General features: G+C 38.3%; 2 protein-coding genes across 2 annotated transcripts; both read left to right on the top strand.

Moving 5' to 3' along the window:
• Positions 1-2,295: 2,295 nt before the first annotated feature.
• Positions 2,296-6,027, top strand: or95a1 (odorant receptor, family 95, subfamily A, member 1). Its single transcript, XM_030151373.1, has 2 exons — positions 2,296-3,226; positions 5,792-6,027. The coding sequence occupies exons 1-2, from the start codon at positions 2,296-2,298 to the stop codon at positions 6,025-6,027; spliced, it is 1,167 nt and encodes a 388-aa protein (XP_030007233.1).
• Positions 5,912-17,725, top strand: p4ha3 (prolyl 4-hydroxylase, alpha polypeptide III). The gene is made up of 13 exons (XM_030152732.1): positions 5,912-6,225; positions 8,055-8,209; positions 8,324-8,547; positions 12,156-12,305; positions 12,386-12,437; positions 12,531-12,694; positions 13,195-13,371; positions 14,814-14,878; positions 14,989-15,148; positions 15,241-15,303; positions 15,813-15,881; positions 16,260-16,356; positions 16,839-17,725. The coding sequence occupies exons 1-13, from the start codon at positions 6,038-6,040 to the stop codon at positions 16,907-16,909; spliced, it is 1,635 nt and encodes a 544-aa protein (XP_030008592.1). The 5' UTR covers positions 5,912-6,037; the 3' UTR covers positions 16,910-17,725.
• The last annotated feature ends 539 nt before the right edge of the window (positions 17,726-18,264 follow it).

Below are 18,264 nucleotides of genomic sequence, written 5' to 3'. Positions count from 1 at the left end.
AAACATTTAATTTATGTTGTAAAACTTCTTTTAATGAATAAAAAAATCTAAATCAGCGGAAAAATAAATCAATAGATTTGTGGTATAATTCACACTGCAATTTTTTAATACTAAAATGGAAAATTGGTTCTATAATAACTGTATTGATAATGATATTGATATTCCCTACATGTAAGGTTTCCAACATCAAGTCTAGTATGAACAGTTTCCACGTTGTTGTTGTTTGTTGTTCATTATGTGCGATGAAAAAAGATGGGAAATGTTGTAAGTAGAACAAAAATTGTTATTAAAGATGATTTATGATGTATATTCTGCACTCTATATTATTATTTGCATTAATTAAGAATCATTTATTACCAGCTCACTTAATAATAACTGAGTGATTTACAAATAATGCTATATTTTTGCATGTACACACCAGCAGACGTAACATTGCTACATAGCTTAGCATGACAATTACATTTTATTCAATATTTTGCATTATGTTTTGGAGCTGTCCATCCCATTGTCATCCTCACATCCTCATGAATGTGAAAATTCTGGATAATCTCAAGGGAATGTCTTCAAAATCATCTTCATTCTTTTGGACTTGAAGCTGAGCTTATATTATGGTTTCCAACTAATTGCCTCTTTTACCTGTGCTTATAATTTAGTATTTCAATACACATCCATATTTAACAATGTCAACCTTGAACCATTAAATTATTGACAGAAAATTCCAGTTCTTTGAAACTGGAGCCTTTATTGGTCCTTCTGAACACCCCCCCCCCCCCCATTTTTTTTTTTTTTTTTTTTTTTTTGCAAATATCAATTTTCATGTCTGATTTTCAATTTTGTATCATATTAAATGCACCAAGTCTCAATGCTCAAATATTATTATTTTTGAACAAACAAAAACATAATATAACACAAACATGCCAAACAAATTGGTAATTCCTTTTCAAAATTGGCAAAGTTCCGCCTCCTGACAATCTTGTAGTGTCACTGGAAGGCCTCTGGTGAACGAATTCCTCCCCCCTGGTGGATTATCTGTGTATCGCATGTATCTATTTGTATCCATCAGGTTTTTCAAGGAAATAAAATATCACACGGATCATGTAGAGGGCTTCAAAACTCATGTATCAAATGTGATACGTTCGGTGTTATAGGGTTAATATTTTAAAACGTTCTTGGCCAAAATTAGGTTTGTTGGTTTAGGAAAGTTCTAATGACCACACATATTAGAGTCTCTGTATTAAGCTCCAATCTGGATATACGTTTAGTATGTACATCAGTAAAAACAAAAGTTTCGGGGGCAAAAAAAAAAACAGCTTCTAAAGTGGTAGTATCTGATGTGGCCTCCGTTTGCTCTTAACATGTTTTTTCACCCTTTTGTTCAGACAATATGCGATCTGTATGTATGAATTGTATGTATTGTGATGGTGTTTTATACCAGGTTTCATCCAACACACGTCAGATGTTTCAAACTATTTCTACCGCTTATCATGGGGTCAGGGGTCACATTAAATAGTGTCTTTAACCTTTACCATCCATTTAGTTCATTTTTTTTGTGTCTTTTAAGGCTGTACACATATTTCCTGTATTTTCTTGTTTCAAGTGAAAAAAATGAGAACGAGAAATAAATATGTATGGTCATTTCAACCCTGCAAAAACCAAAGGTGTTCCAAGACCTTTTCACTAGACTGTACATCAAAAGTAACAAAGAACAAAGTTGGTTATGTTGCATTAATGTGTAAAATTCAACATAAGTGTAATTTCAACATTTTGTCTGTTTTAAAACCCAACAATGTATGAGGTCATTATCTCATATCCCAACTGAAATCTGTTTTAATGCTTTATGACAACAGCCTTAATTTCATGAACCTCTGGAGGATTGAGACCCAGGCAAACACACTATAAAGAGAACAGACACTTCAGGCAGATGAAACATCCTTCCACAGATCCTGTTTATTGAGGACACCTTATATGAGAAGAAGAATAGAGATGTAAAGCTCAGTCTTGTGACTGATGCAGACATTCTTAGACATTCATAAATGCTCTTTTATTGAATGTGTAATGTGGGTTTAGTCAGGTGAAGGCAGGCAAATAATACACATTTATAAATTTTTTTGTGAAGTTGTTTTTTTTTCTCATGTATTAGGCATTTAAATGTGATATGTCAGCATATTTGTTGAGTTTCTGATGCTTTTTTAATTCTGACATTAAGCTGACTGTGATTTTAAAGAATGTGTCATAATATATTTATAGTTTAAGTCACTTTTCTCTCATTTGTTTCTTCTGGTCCACAGATGAAACATGCAGAATCTGACTGACTTTCAAGCCAATGCTACATCCCATAATACCCTGTCTATGATAATTAAGGTGTGTGTGGTGATCCCCTTCTGCTGCCTCTTCCTCTGTTGTATTGTTGTCATGTTGCACATCTTTGCCTCTCACAGGCAGTTTCTGGAGACCTCACGTTACATCCTGTTTGCCTGCATGCTGATCAACGACACCCTTCAGGTCTTGTCCTCTCTGCTGCTCTTCCACCTTGTTGTTGGTCAGGTGAAACTTGCCTTTATCTGCTGTGTTCCACTTCTGTTTATATCCACTGCCACTTTCCAGAACACACCTTTAATCCTGGCCACAATGTCACTGGAGCGCTACATTGCGATCATCTATCCCCTGCAGCGCCCGGCTGCCTGGCGCTCAGACCGTATTTGGATCATTATTCTGTCCCTGTGGCTCATCAGCTGCATCTTCCCCTTTATTGACTTCAGTATTGGGAAGCATGATCCTTCAGTGAATGTCCTGTTCACCCCTGTGATTTGCAAAACTGCACTTGTCAACTCATCTCCGATCCAGCAGCTGTTTAAGGCTGCTGTAAGTGTGCTCTTCTTCGTAGTGGTAGCTGTCATCATCCTCTTCACTTATGTGAGAATCCTGCTGGAAACCAGGAAACTGAGACAGGACCGGGTTTCTGTCACCAAAGCCTTGCACACTGTGCTGCTGCATGGCTTTCAGCTTTTGCTGTGTGTGTTGGCCTTCACGCACCCCATCACTGAAACTCTCATAGCGCTCCAGAGCTGGAGCCCACAAGACCTTTCCTTTTTTAATTATTTCTGTTTTATGCTGGTTCCACGCTTTCTTAGCCCACTCATTTATGGCTTCCGAGATCAGAGTCTCAGAGGTTACATTAAAAAAAGATTCCTCTGCTGTTCAAAGACGGTAGACCCTTGTGTCAGAGGCAAACAGCAACACGTGTCTGCTTTTTGACTAATTTAGGCTGTATTCACACTGTACAAATATGAATAGATGCATTTGCAATGTTTAATGTCTGTTTTCACACCATAAATAAGATAAAGGTTTGTGATTCTACAATGACTTGCAGGTTTGAAAGCAGAGAACAAGCAATACAAATATATCACTTGGAATCAGCCTCCAGTACCCTCTAACACTTTATTGATGTGATCATGACCCTTTCTTGTGGATACATTTGCACTACTATTGGGTCTGATACTGTTAAACATAAGCCAGGCTCTGTCCTTAAATTTGTGCCAGCTTTGACAAAGATTACTCAATTGTGTGAGTGAACCAAAGATATATTTATGGTCTGATGTTCAGCCTCATTCTCATTCAGAGCAGAAGCAGAGGTTATTACATTTCTGGCCCAATGTAATATAATTTTATACATATTATGTAGCAAAGTATAAGCCCAACCATAAAAGATACAGATGTTCTCTTTGACATTTGGAAGTAAATTATATTTTGTTGTCAGACACATTGTTGGATATGACTGATGTTTGTCAAAGTGTGCTTTGAGTAACAAAATTTATAATACGAGTGACAAAATGCATACCTGAATAATAATCAAAGTAATCCCGAAAAGTACTGGCATATAAAAATTAAAGATTTTAAGATTCTCTGGATTCTTTCTTTGCCACCATATTTCAAGTATGATTTTAATGAATATCATTTCCCTAATTTTTCAACATAGTGTTCTTATAAAACAGTGGTTGTATGGTGTTGGCTATTTTAATCTTACGATTTTCTTATATTATTTTAACGCATCATGTTCCCAATGGCCCTAGTACAGAAGTCTGCAGCCTTTACTGAAACAGCCATAAAAAGAGATATGTCTGTACTGCAAAAAAAATTCAAGTCCTTTAAATGCAGGTATCACATTATGCATGATATTTGATACTTCTTTTAGTTCATAAAATTCATTCAGCAGTTTTTTGGTGCATATGTAGGCTGCACATTTTAGACTTGTAGACAGCTGTAGGCCTAAGACAATAAGGCCAACATTCCAAGTGACTTAAACATGCTGTGATAGTTCTGATAGTACATTCATTTACAGCTTTGGGAATACTCAATAGTTCTCAATCTAATATATAATTTGTAATACTGTAGTGGTTCCCCAGTGGTTCACCTTATATGACACTTCTAATGTAGGCTGAGGCTTTATCGCAGCCGCCCAGTTTGATTCCATTCCAAGGCCATTTGCTTCATGTCATTCTACCATTCTCTCCTCCCCCTTATTTCCTCACTCTCTCTACTCTATCAATCAAATTAGGGTACAAAAAAAAAGCCCCAAAGGTACAATTTTAAAAAATAACTTTTGATCCAATCCAGTCCAGCTTTATTTGTAAAGCACTTTAAAACAACTGCAGTGGACCAAAGTGCTGTACAGAAGAATAATTAAAACCTAAATAAAAGAATAAAATACAGGATAGATTAAAAGACATAGAACTGTACAAAAAAGAAAACAGTGGTCTACAGAAGAACAAATAAATCCCAAGTAAAAGAATAAAATACAAGAATAGATAAAAAAAAACAACATAAAAAGCCATACAATTAAAAACAAACAAACAAAAGAACAATGATGTAAATTACCTTTTTTTTTTATTTGTTTTTTTTGCACTATTAATTGTTTCTATCTGATTTATAACAACAGATTTGCTTAATAAGCGACATTGGATTTTTGTTGTAGTAATTCTAAATGCATAATTTTCTACTTTGAAATTAGCAAAGTGTCATAGATTTATCATTTCATGAGACTTTTGCTAAAATTTGGACTCACGTTTACATGCAAAAACCTGAATACCTTTAGAAGTATCATGTATGGCAAACGTTGACCTGTCTGTGTCAGGTCAAATAATTACTGACCTCCCTCCAACACACACTCACTGCACTAATGAACTCCATTAGTGACAGGATGTTACATTCGAAGTGTGTGAAGGAGAGGTATCGCAGGTCTTTCCTTCGTGCAGCTGTCAGGCTCCACAACAGAAACTGCTTCAGATAATTCTGTGCAATAAACAGTGCAATAAACCATATCCCTATCCAACCTGCAGCATGATCAGAATGTGCACAGCTGTAAATAGTGCATATAGCTTTTTTTGATTTGTTTTTATTTTTGATTTTGAAATTTCTTTTGCTCTTGTGTGCTTTTGTGCTTTGCTGCTCTAAATGTGGAATTTCCCCTTATGGGACTAATAAAGGCATTTCTTCTCCTATTTCCAAAGCTGTCCTGTCCCTGGTTGTAGTATAAGGTATTTGCCAGCAGGTGTCACTGTAAATTCGAACATATCACATTCATTACTTAAGTAATGATTTATAATACTGCGCCCCGATTAAAAAAACAAGCCAAACAAAAATAAAAGTCATGCCATTTGATTACTTGGACAGATTATTATCATGCAAAAACATGAATCACATTTCCAAAGCAGAAACATCCTGACAACACCCTTCACTAACTGGCCCTGTTACACTTAATTTAATATTCTTTTATTTGTTCCTGCTGTTATAGAGCAGATGAGGCTTTGGCTGGACCTAACAGCCATCTCAGGGAAACCAAATGGCCGGACTGTGAAAGTTGATCCCACGGCAGAGGAGTCCCGCACGGAGCGGAGGCGCGTTGGATTCACAGGGAGAACCCGGCGCAAACCCACAGGCGCGTCACTTCGGTCCAGGACAGGCACAGAGGTCCAGCCACGAGAGGAAAAACACTCAGAAACCTTAAATACTGCAACAGGCACAGAGTAAGGCGCTGGAGATGAAGCATCTTCCATGTGTTTTCTTTAGTTTGGTTCTAGTGGCGTGGGGCGCAGTCCCCGGATCTGTGGGTGAAATGTATACGTCGCTGCAGAACGTGAAGCAGGCCATCAGTGTGGAGCGAAAACTGATCGATTACTTAAGAACTTATATTGACCATGAGTTAGAGAGACTGGCGGACATCAAGCGGTGAGTTGTGTGTATTATTATTTTTCCATAAGCTTTTATTGATGCTTAGAGACAGCGCTGCACTTCAGGCCTGGGAAGAATTAAAGAAAAAAGACGCACCAAATGACAGCAGTGCTTTAAAATAGACTTAGACATTATTCTAAGTTAAGAGTAAGGAGATGATATCATCCAGTGACACATCCTGGACCACCTCCACAGACGGTGAATAACATCATGCATCATGATGGCACCACATGTGGAGGGTCCACTTAAAAGTATTCACATTTTGTCATTCATAAAGAAAAAACATGGATTTTAATAAAACTAAAATAGATGTATCTGTGGTGTTCTCCAAGTGCTGCTCTGGTTTATATCTCCAATTATATGTCCAACTCAGGGGAGAACACACTGTCAGTGCTGTTTGAGAATTTATATTCCCTTCAGGATCAATAAATTGTGAAATAAAATAAAATTTTGCCGCAGAATTTATGCTAAACTATCTTTCTTTAGTAGGTCTGCATCTTATTGGTATCTGGAGGATGAAAGGCATGAGTCAACCACTTGAAAACATTTTTACCACTTTATAGACATGATTCATATTATCAGTACTTTGTGGGAATGAGTAGTCAAAAGCTGTGACCATTCAACCCATAAAAGACCCAGTGCCACTTATATGGCAGTTCCCAAATGAATTTTTCTCTATATTACACCTTTCTTAAGTGATTTATCACCATTTATTGTATTATTATCCTCTTTATTTTAAGTTTTTTCAGCGTAAATCATGAATTTTCCTATATTTAATTCAGTTATCATGTAGATGGTCATGTAAACTCAGAGTAAATTCAATGATTATTACATCTAAACAGAAAAAACTGAGGAAAAAATGACTTTTTCAGCAAAAATATCATCAACTGAACATAAAAATAAGTGTGTCCATCCACTGTCATTGATCCAACTCCATGGGTTTTACTGATGAATCAATGTTGTAGAAGATAACAGTGTTTCCGCTGTAACTATGGACCCCCTGAACGTCTAAATGGGTCATACCTGATGACCATGAAAAGATGACAAACTGCATTTTACAACAATTATTTGCATGTTTTTGATAATATTATTGGATCTAATTAGTGGATTAGTGGAATATTTTAGATCAGTAGATGTTTTGGTTGATGGTGGGTCTTTGCCACTGGTGACCAAAATCATCTACTGATCTAAAATGTTCAATAACTTCTGACCCACTAATTGTATGAGTCCAAGTAAATAATTGTTGTAAAATGCAGTTTGTCATCTTTTCATGGTCATCAGATATGACCCATTTAGACGTTGAGAAGCTCCGTAGTGAACGTGGAAACACCGTCATCTTCTACAACATTGATTCCCCAGTAAAACCCATAGAGTTTGACAAATGACAGTGAATGGGCACACTTGGTTTATGTTCAGTTAATGAGATCTTTGCTGATAAAGTCACTTTAATTCTTAATTTCTGACATAATAAATTTCAACTGTAATCTGAGTTTTTATGAACATCTACAAGATCATTAAATTAAACATGGGAAAATACCTGCTTTTCACTTAAAAATGCAAAATTCAGAGGATAATTTTACAATAAATAATGATAAAAAATTTAAGAAAGGTTAAATAGAGATGAAAATTCTTTTTTTTTTTTTTAAATTGCCACAGAAGTGGTACTGAGTCTTTATTGGTTAATCATGCTTTTTTGGAGGTTGGTGGAAGGACGGAGAAGTAAATTAATGCATCACACTGATTGATCCGCAATCAGTTTATTTGTAGAGGCTATTGATATTTGAGAGCATAGTACCACTCACCACAGCTACTGTTCTTTCCTGCAGTTTTTATGCCAAAGTGTCCGACCTGCACACTGAGGTTTACAAAAGCCAGGAGACTGCAATGGCAAACCCGCTGGTTGCATTCACCCTCATCAAGCGTCTCCATTCAGAATGGCTGAATGTAGTTTACAGCGACGAGGCTCTTGAAAACACACAAGGTTAGCTCATTGCCTCTTTTACAGACACATCTGGAGGTGATAAGTAACTCCCCCCCACTTCTCTGCTGTCACCACCCAACCCCCTAGTTCACCTTTTGACCTCCTCTTGTCCAGCTCTCAGGTCCAGTTACGAGAAGGAAGAGGCTGGTTTGCCCAAACTGGAAGACCTCCAGGGGGCTGCCAAAGGGCTGATGAGGCTCCAGGATGTGTATGCCCTCCAAGTGGCGAGCCTTGTAAGGGGTCATTTCCGGAGCGTCACTAACGGACAGGCTACAGATATCTATATGCCCGATGTATCCGTCCCACTGTCTGGTGATGACTGCTTTCTTGTTGGAAAGGTACACCATTCATTTTATTTTTATGCTTTTTATGTTTTTCTGTCTCAGTAACTCCTTGAAAGACCTACAACTAGTTGTGTGACCACTTCCAAACACATATTTTTAATACATTTAACCCTCTCTAAGCCATTTATCACCATTTATTATAATATCATCCTCTGCATTTTGCATTTTTCAGTGAAAATCATGCAAGTTCCAGTTTTTTTTACTCATTATGTAAATATTCATAAATAAATTCAAAAGTTGTTTCATCAATACTGAGAAAACTGAATAAAAAGTGACCGTTTCAACAAAATATATCATTAACTGAACATAAAAGCAAGAATCAACAACCACTGCCATTTTTCAAACCACAGGGGTTTTATTGGTGAATCAATGGTGCAGAACATGATGGTGTTTCCGCATTCACTGTGGAGTTTCTGAATGTCCAAACAGGACACATCTGATGCTGCTGAAAAGCTGGAGAAACAGTTTGCATGCATTAGCTGAATTTTTTTAATGTAAGGATAGGATTAGTGCATCAAAATGTATTAAACACTTCAGATCAGTAGATGTTTATGATGTTTAGGTCTTTGAGGGTTATGAGTAGTGGCTCCATGTTGAAGTGTAGGAATAAAATGAAGAGATATTTGAAGGTTATAGCTGTGAAAATTTCCCTCACCGATTAGCATCCCATTCCAACAGTCTGCAACATAGCTTTATTCCAAACCTGTCAGTTGCATAGGGTGGGAATCCAGACGCTCTGCCTGGAAAAAGTTCTTCCCATGCCGTGTCTGGGAATCCATTTCATGTGAAGATGAAAATACATTCTACAAGTATGAAAGAGAGAAAAAAATCTCTTCCCCACAATAAATTCCGCTGTTTATGTACAGCGGTGATGTGTAAGGGCAGGGCATGTGTGGGAGAGACATCCTCTAGTATGGAAAAGACATTATCTCACGAAAAGTGTGTGGAGCAGAGAAGTGCTTTCCTTTACTTGAAAGGAGGCTGAGATTATTTGAGGCAATTTGTAAACAGTGGCACTTTGTTTTAGGGTTCACGGAAAACACTGTCAGCATGTGCATGTATGTGGCTGTTAGACACTTCATAACCAGCAGGGTTTGTTAACAGAAGCTTGTTCCTTGTCTGGTACTTGAAGTGGAATTTTAAAGCTCTCTAACCATGCATTTTCTTATAATGAAGGTTTGTACGCTGTTATTTTAATTTTAATCCTAAAAAAAGAAAACCTGGTCTGGTCTCAAGTTTTGCGCACCGGAGTCTGTGTTGGTGTGCTGTCTGAGTCCAAGATTGTGGATTGGATTGGACTGGAATGGTTTGGACTGGGTTATATAGTCCCAGAGAGGCAGTATAATTTACAAACAGTAGTCAACACAACCAATGCACATCATAAAGTAAAAGTCACATGAACACTCATTTGATGTCAGTTGATGCGGTCATAATAAAAGTCTATTTATGGATGCTCAAAGAGGCATACAGACATTTCTCAGGTAGTATTATTATTATCTATATTATAAAAGCCAAGCGGTCTTTGTTTGCGTGCATGTGTGTGTGTCTCTAGCATTATACAAAATTCAGAAAGAGCTGACTGCTGCAGTTTGGCACACTAATATATTTTTAGTCAAGGAAGACAGTAGCGAAAACGACAAGTTGATAGGACCAATATTTTGGGAGATAATTTTGTAATTCAGTAGCTTTACAATCACGTTGCTATGCCCAGAATGCTTTGGCGGTGACTGCTGGACAAATGCGGTAAAACTTGCACGGATACACAACAGCATAAAAACTACCACATCTAGCACCTGTCTCCATGAGTCAACGCACTAGTTATTTTTATTCTTTATTTGTATTCTTGCTGTGAGCTGAATGCCATAAGAGCTAAGACAAACATGGACAATCAGAAGAGTCACAAAAAGGTATAAAGGTATATATTTTTGCAGGGCACTAAGCCGTTGTTTCAATTATTTCATGACTCCAGTTGACTACTGAATTTAATGATTGAAGCCGCTCTTACCTTTCTCCAGGAGGGTGTTATAATCACTACAATACTACATCATCAATACACATTAAGAGTCCTTCAGATGTTGCCAGTTTCAGGTTATTTCCACTAAGTATAGTATTGATCATCTTTGATTTTCTTCTCCTTCTATGCCTCCCTCTTTAAGAAAGTGGTCATTATTCTCCATGAAGAGGGTTCTGAGGCTCCACTAGGATGGCCTTTACCCTCTGAGAGACCTGTTTTGAATAAAATGATTGAAAAAAGAAGCATAGAATATTTTCTGAACAACAACATCTGAAAGTCTCTTATTTAGCCTCTCTTTTTTTGGAAATTGAGTCACATATTAAAAGCCATCTTGCTCACTTGGCGTTCAAGCATGTATTTCTACTGACATTCTGTCTGCACAGCTATCACACGTCAAAGATTAAATGACAGAAGACTTGTGGTGAAAGACAAAGAGTTATTCATAATAAGAGTCATTCCACTACTTGATAATGTTGTTGACAACTGGACCCTGACCCAGCTCATGGTCTTGCAATTGAGTGTAATCTACAAAGACACTCAATCAGTACTGCCCTGTGTCTCCACTCACCACATCTTAAATCAAGCTATTGTAAAATAATAAAGAGTTTTTTTAACCACGTCAAGGCATCATAGCAAACTATTGTTACTATTTAGCCTGGGGTCCAGATGTATTTGCCTGAGAGCCAATTCTTCCTTTGCTCTGGCAGCTCAGCATGGCTCTGCTCCTATTCAGACTGATTTCCACTTGGTGTTGATGGGGCCGAGCCAATCACAACTATTTATCTGCTATGGGATGTGCCTAATGTGGTTTGATATGATGATAGGGTCCTTCACTTCAAGTAGTGGATTGGGTTTTGTCTTTTTAGGAAGCTAACCAGTCCAGTCTACCAGGTGCAGCTCCTGAATGCACCATCAGCAGCTTCACACTGTGTCAGTTCGCAGTAGATCCAGTTGTGATTGGGCTTTATTTATTATATACAGCGATGGTATCTTTAAATGTTCAAAAATATGTTCCTATAATTTCATGGCATTAAAATGAATAAAACCTCCTGAAACTTGGGCCAGTGGAGTAAATCTTTGGACTGAAAAGCCAAGTCTCGTTGGATTGCTAACATTCTCAGTTTGCTACCACCATTTAAAATAAACAATTGCACTTAAAGTCAATTCTCACTTAACTGTTACCTCAGAGTTACTCAGCGCAGGCTACCTACTATTGACATACCCTTTGTTACATCCGGCTTCCAACTTAAGAGGACCAAGCTTTGAACAGTATTTTTTCCTCAAGGTAAGGTTTACCTTCAGAGTTTAGCAAAAGACTAACAAAATATTTGCTTGGGGAACCACTCAAGTGATGGTCGACTATTGAAATTACAGATAAAATGAATTTGAAATGATAGAAAGAAGTAATTCAAGCAGGTGAAAACAGACAAGAAAAGAAAACAGAAAGTAACTTTATGTAATGTAGTTTAACCTCCTGAGACCCAGGAAATGTTCAAATTTCAGCACCAGTCCACCTTTTCTCTTCTCTATGGAATTTTTGTGATGTTGCTCCAGTAATTGAAAAATAGATCAATTTAACTTGTCACAGGTTGCCTATGATCAAGAGGACTACTACCACTCAGTGCAGTGGCTGGAGGAGTCGGTTCGTCTCTTCAGAGGATCAGGAGGAGAGTGGAGCCCTGAGAATGAAGGGACTTTAAAGGATGCACTGGATCACCTGGCTTTCTCTCATTTTAAAGTGGGTGCAAAAACACTTAGATACTTATGAAACAACTTACGTATGAATCACACTGACTTACATTCCTCTTACCGTTTCAGACAGGAAATGTCTCCTATGCATTAAGTCTGTCTCAAGAGTTACTGCATCATGGTAAGTTTTCCGTCTGATTTAATCATTTCTGCAACGTAACAGTCCCTGCAGACGCTTCTTTAAATGTCTCTTTGCATGTGTTTTACTTCTCAGATCCAGTGAATGGAAGAGTTTTGCAGAATGTTGAGAAATATGAGAAGCTGCTCATGGAGAGACCACACATATCAAATAGAGGTGGTGGGTTGAGGAGACCTGCATCTAAATACTTAAGAACTAGGAACACTTATGAGAGACTGTGTCAGACCCAAGGCTCACAGGTACTTATCACCCTGAAAACACAGTTCATTGGAATATCTGAGTCTCACTTTTCTTAATTGTATTACAAATCAGTTGCATGATGGTAATCTGCATTTAAAACAGTACATCCACATATACATCACATGTTAATAAGTGATTTTTATATGTTTGTGTAAGTGAAACCCTTCTTTTCTGACTATGGATCCATTTGCTGTTTCATCGCCAATTGTATTTTGTAGTCACGTTTTGGTGTAAAAGCAACAAAATATGACACACCACAAAGTGTCAGTTAACACACCCAAGTATTTTGCCACATTTTTGAGTCACATTTCATGTTCAGTTCAGGAAATAAGCTCATAATTACATTTTTATGTATACCTAACATGAAGTTGGTTTTATTTTTACTTTATTGGGGGGGGGGGGCAATACCACAGTGACAGATGGTTTGGGATTCAACAAGAAAAGCATTTTTTTGTTTTGATCTTTTTAATGGACATCAGTTGCCTGTTTCTCCTAACAGCCAGTACATTTTGAAAACCCCAGACTATTCTGCGACTATTTCACCAGCGGCAGTCCAGGTCTTCTCCTGGGCCCAGTAAAACGGGAAGTGCTGAGCCTGCAGCCATATGTGGTCCTGTACCACGACTTCATCACTGACGCAGAAGCAGAAGACATCAAGATGCTCGCCCAGCCAGGAGTAAGTGCCAGCAGCGAGCATTTTTCACATCATTTGAGGCGAAAAACACCTAGGCTGGCTCCAAAATGCCTTATTTGTATTTTTCTCTTGCAAGTGGTCTCAGAAATACATCGCTCCACATTAAATTGTTTCATTTTATAAGGAAAAGTAACTGATTTTTGTGAATGTACCGTGAGGTTCTGTAGCTGCTGGGGGCTAAGCCAACTCTGTACCTTTTCCCTCTGGAAAGATCCTGGAAAGACCCTATGGAGCAAGAGTTGGTCTGCTTCCAAACATTTAGCAAGGCTTAAAGGAATGAGGGATACATTACTATGAAAACTTGGCTTTGCTCCCCAAACTGTCCAGTTTACTCTACTGGTACACCATGAGTCCACTTTCATCAAACTTCAGTATCTATTTGAAAGCAATGTCTTATTTAGAGAGCTTTATCCTTAGCTGATACAGTATGCTGACTCAGTTCATTTGGGGAAAATTTGGTGGCCGAATTCAGTTGGTACCCTATAGTTTGTGTCAAGATTTGGCATTGTTGAGCGGGTTTTCCATCCCACGCTCTGATGGAAACCCCTGTACTTATTTAATCATTATGTCAGCTTGTGGGCTGATTGAAAACAGGCCCAGTGAACAGTAATAGTTTGGAGCAGTGAGCAACATTCAAGCATGGTTTACACTTTGTTCTTTCCAGAGCATGATATATAAGAATCAGGTAAGAAAAAAGGAAGGTTTATTGTTCTGGTAGCCATTAACAAATCAGACATTAGGTTTTCTTGAAAGTGATACATTAAAAATATTTCTTTGAAGTTTTTAATCCCTTCAAATTGAGTAAAGCTACCTCTTTTATAGCATATAGGTGCCCTAGCATCACTATGTTTATCTGCAAAAGAGACATATGCTTTCTTCGCGGGACATAGCACCAGTTTATATATTGTTGAAAACTGGAAAACTTGTATGAAATTAGCAGCAGGCAGCATGACTCAGGCAGAATAAATCAGGACTCAGTTGTAAGAACTGATTTAATCCCAAACATCTGGTCTTTTCCTGACTTCTAGCTGCTTTTTAGAAACTGAGGAGTAACACAAGATTAAATTTGAAACTGTTACCTGTGGGAAATTAGTGTTTCAACATTCTTGTGTCATCAGCAAATTTGCAGTTTTTGCAGCCTTTGTCTTGGTTAATTGTTGAGAACTGTCCTTCATCCATCCACACGTTACTCCTTCCCCTCATTCACTGGGAGATTAGAGGGATAGTGTAAATGACTCTCAACTCCCATTATTTGATTTCATATTCTTTATTTTGCCTCTCAAATGTAACTTCTGGAATGGCATCAGAACATATTTTCATGCTGTTCCTCTGTTTCTTTTAGAGAACTGTCAGGGCTGGACATTAAAGCTTGCATGCTGCGATGATCACAAACATAAATACTGTTTTCTGTCTTTCCTGACAAGTTAAGAAGATCTGTGGTTGCAGCTGGAGAAAAACAAGCAACAGCAGATTATCGCATCAGCAAGAGGTACAGTATAGTAGACTGCTTGCTTGTGGCCTGCTGTTTATTATCAGTAATTTGACTCATTCAACTTCAGTTACATCCATTTAAATCAGATCATCTGGTCGTATTTTCAGTGCATGGGTGAAGGACTCTGCTCACTCTGTTGTTGGGAAGCTGGACCAGAGGATCTCCTTGCTCACAGGTTTGAACGTGACGCATCCATATGGCGAGTACCTTCAGGTGGTGAATTATGGGATTGGTGGCCACTACGAACCTCACTTTGACCATGCTACAGTAAGATTATCAATATTATTGATACTGTTGTAGGTTTTGGATTTTGTTAGAATCACTTTTCTAATCTCATTTTTTATTTTTCGTGCAACCAGTCTCCTTCAAGCCCTGTGTTCAAGCTGAAAACTGGGAATCGAGTGGCAACCTTTATGATATATGTGAGTCAGTTTTTACTCTTATCATCTTACGACTTTACATGAACCAGGTTCCTATTGGATGTTTCAGAAGTTAAATTAGAAACATAGTCTTTCACACTTGGCATCAATTCTGCAGAACGTTGGAACAACCTAGTGTAAGAATTCACAGTAATCCTGCCTTACCTCTTAAATTGCTCTTTTATAGTGCTTCTGTCATGCAATAGAGTTAAGTCAATTGCCTGTGACCTCTGTTATTATAAGTATTCCTTATTTGATATTTCTTGCCTTCTCATTTGTCCAGGTTTGATGTCTGGTTACTATCATTTGCTAGTCTCTAAAATGAAAGAGTCTAGATTGTTAACAATGTTGATTAAAAGTAAACACTGAATACAAGTGGGTAGTGAGGTAAGAGGTAATAGCATTTAGTAAGGCTTTGAAAACAGTGAAACAGTGCTGCAGAGGGAATTGCTTTTCATAACTTCAGCATATAAACACAAGACACAACTCTGAAGGAATGTCATTTTCCACAGCTCAGCTCTGTCGAGGCAGGTGGGTCCACAGCCTTCATCTATGCCAACTTCAGTGTTCCTGTAGTGGAGGTAAACACACTGTTACTGACTGTGATGATACTTCATGTCATTTTCACCTCAAGCTGGAATGTTTTCACTTCGCTCTGCTCGTTGCTCACATTTTGTGATGCAGCTGTCAAAATGCTAAATGTCAGATCATAAAATCAACTGTCAGGAGATTTCTCTCTACAATACTGCTATTGTATAGCTGAATCTCGGTGATGGTGGACGGTACTTTGGGCTGATAAATGAACTTCTGTGGAAGGTTTGACATACCATCTCTGGAGTTTAACCGTGCACCTTTAATGAGATGAAGAACTGAACTTCATGAACCAGTAGGGCCAGCAATTAAAATATGTGAATACGACCAATCAAAAATGATTATTTGTTGTGGTTTTTGTATCACAGAAAGCTGCAATATTTTGGTGGAACCTGCATAGAAATGGTCAAGGAGATATGGACACTCTGCATGCTGGTTGCCCAGTGCTTATTGGAGACAAATGGGGTAAGACTATAGATAACTTCTTGAATCGACTATAACTGTACCCTTTTCCTTTTAACCTTTGCCTTTTTTGCAACATTTTCATGTTCTGCAGCAGTTATCCACTGCTCAGTAATACTGTTATACAGGAGGTCATATACAAGTTCATGTTCATGCCACATCTGTGCTGCATTATACTTTTAGAGATGTAACAGAGAGCAGTTCAAACACTGAATGCTCATCTTGGAAGCTAGACATCTGCTGCTGGTTGGCGCAGCCTATCTAACTCCAACACTTAAACGTGTGTCTGGAAACAAAACTCACAGGGTATTAATCTTCATGAGGCAGCTGCAAAAGTATTTGCTGTCTGCATTATTTCACTCAGCCATATTAGCTGTAGTGAAAATTTATGATTGGTCATTTTCACTCATATTTATTTGAATGTTTTAAAGACTGAAAATCATTTAGTTATACCATTATACTAAAATTTGCTATTTTTGTTCCAGTGGCAAACAAATGGATTCATGAGTATGGTCAAGAGTTCCAACATCGCTGCAGCCTGAATCCTGAAGAGTAAGAGGGGCAGTGCAATAGCTGGGCCCTTTGGAGTACAAGAGCCAGCCTTTACAATTGTGAGTCACACTTGCAGGCAGAGAGAAGAGCCAGAGAGTGAGCGCACAAGCAGGGGAGAGGGAAAGCTGTTTAAGGGGAAGCCTGCATCTGTGATTGGAGCCTCGGGCCCCAGGGAGCCTGCAGCACGCAGCACAGTGGACACTGCTGCAATGGACATGGATAAAATAAGGCTGGACTGGGCTTTTGGAGGGTGGAGCTGAAGACTAGTGAGGCAGTTGGCAATCAGCCCCCAGAGGCCAGGTTCTCTCTAACTGCTACTGGCCAGTTCCTGCAGATGGAGAGAGGCCTCTGCCTTCACACACTGTGCTGATTTCAGTTCACTGTGCAAGGCTGTTTGCCTCTTACCTACAGTTTGCTAAGAAACTCACAGCCCTTTTTCTACACTGGGCCCACTCGTAGGCCTGTCATTATAAATGCTCCAGACAGCTGAAGTTTGCACACACTCAGAACTTTATTTCAAAGTCTGTTCATGGTTTACAAAGATGCAGAAAATGTCTCATTAAATCACAGTGACTTCTATAGAAACAAATGCACAACATCCACATTCTTCACTGAACGCACGCTGATTGGAAAAATATGGGTTTGAATAGTTGATGCAATAAAAACGTAATAATTCCACCTGAAAACAATCACACAGAATGCTCTAAATTGTTGTATTGGTTGATAAAGAATATTTTTATAACTTAAAGTTCTTAAAAGATTTTAGTTGAATCTAAAATCTTCTCTTTCTGTGTGGTTTTGTATCTTTCAAAGTTGTTTGTTGGGTGCTTTTGTCTAAGACCACAGGACTGCAGATCAGACCGGTGCTGTGACTCAGAGGATTTGACTGTGGCTTTTTGTTCCCAGCTGACTAAATAATGTGGTCATCATTGTCTGTAGGAGACTGTTTCAATTTGGGTTGACTGACTGTCTAATGGAACAGATGAACCATATCTCTTTGTGAGCGTCAGGGGTTGGCTGCCATTAATCACTAATAGGGATCCTGTCTGCTCCAGACTTTGTGTCTGAACCAACACAGCAAGCACTCTCTGCATACCAGTCAAAGATCTCAGATATCTGCACCTAAATAGGTCATACTCACTCTTCATCATCTGTATCTCAATGCTCTGGGGCTTCCAGCAGCTTGAGTGACAGATTTCAATGAGGGGAGAAAGAAACAAGACCCTGTAAATGCACAGTAAGATGAGTTTTCCCTTCCAGCATATTCTATAAACAACATCTTCCACTGACACAAAAAAATATACGAAGGGGCTATATACCAGCTTCACATTCCAGGGTATATGATAAACAGCAGGAAGA

Source organism: Sphaeramia orbicularis, chromosome 13 (genome assembly GCF_902148855.1).
Source record: "Sphaeramia orbicularis chromosome 13, fSphaOr1.1, whole genome shotgun sequence".
Taxonomy (NCBI): domain Eukaryota; kingdom Metazoa; phylum Chordata; class Actinopteri; order Kurtiformes; family Apogonidae; genus Sphaeramia; species Sphaeramia orbicularis.
This window is presented reverse-complemented; position numbering and strand designations above follow the sequence as displayed.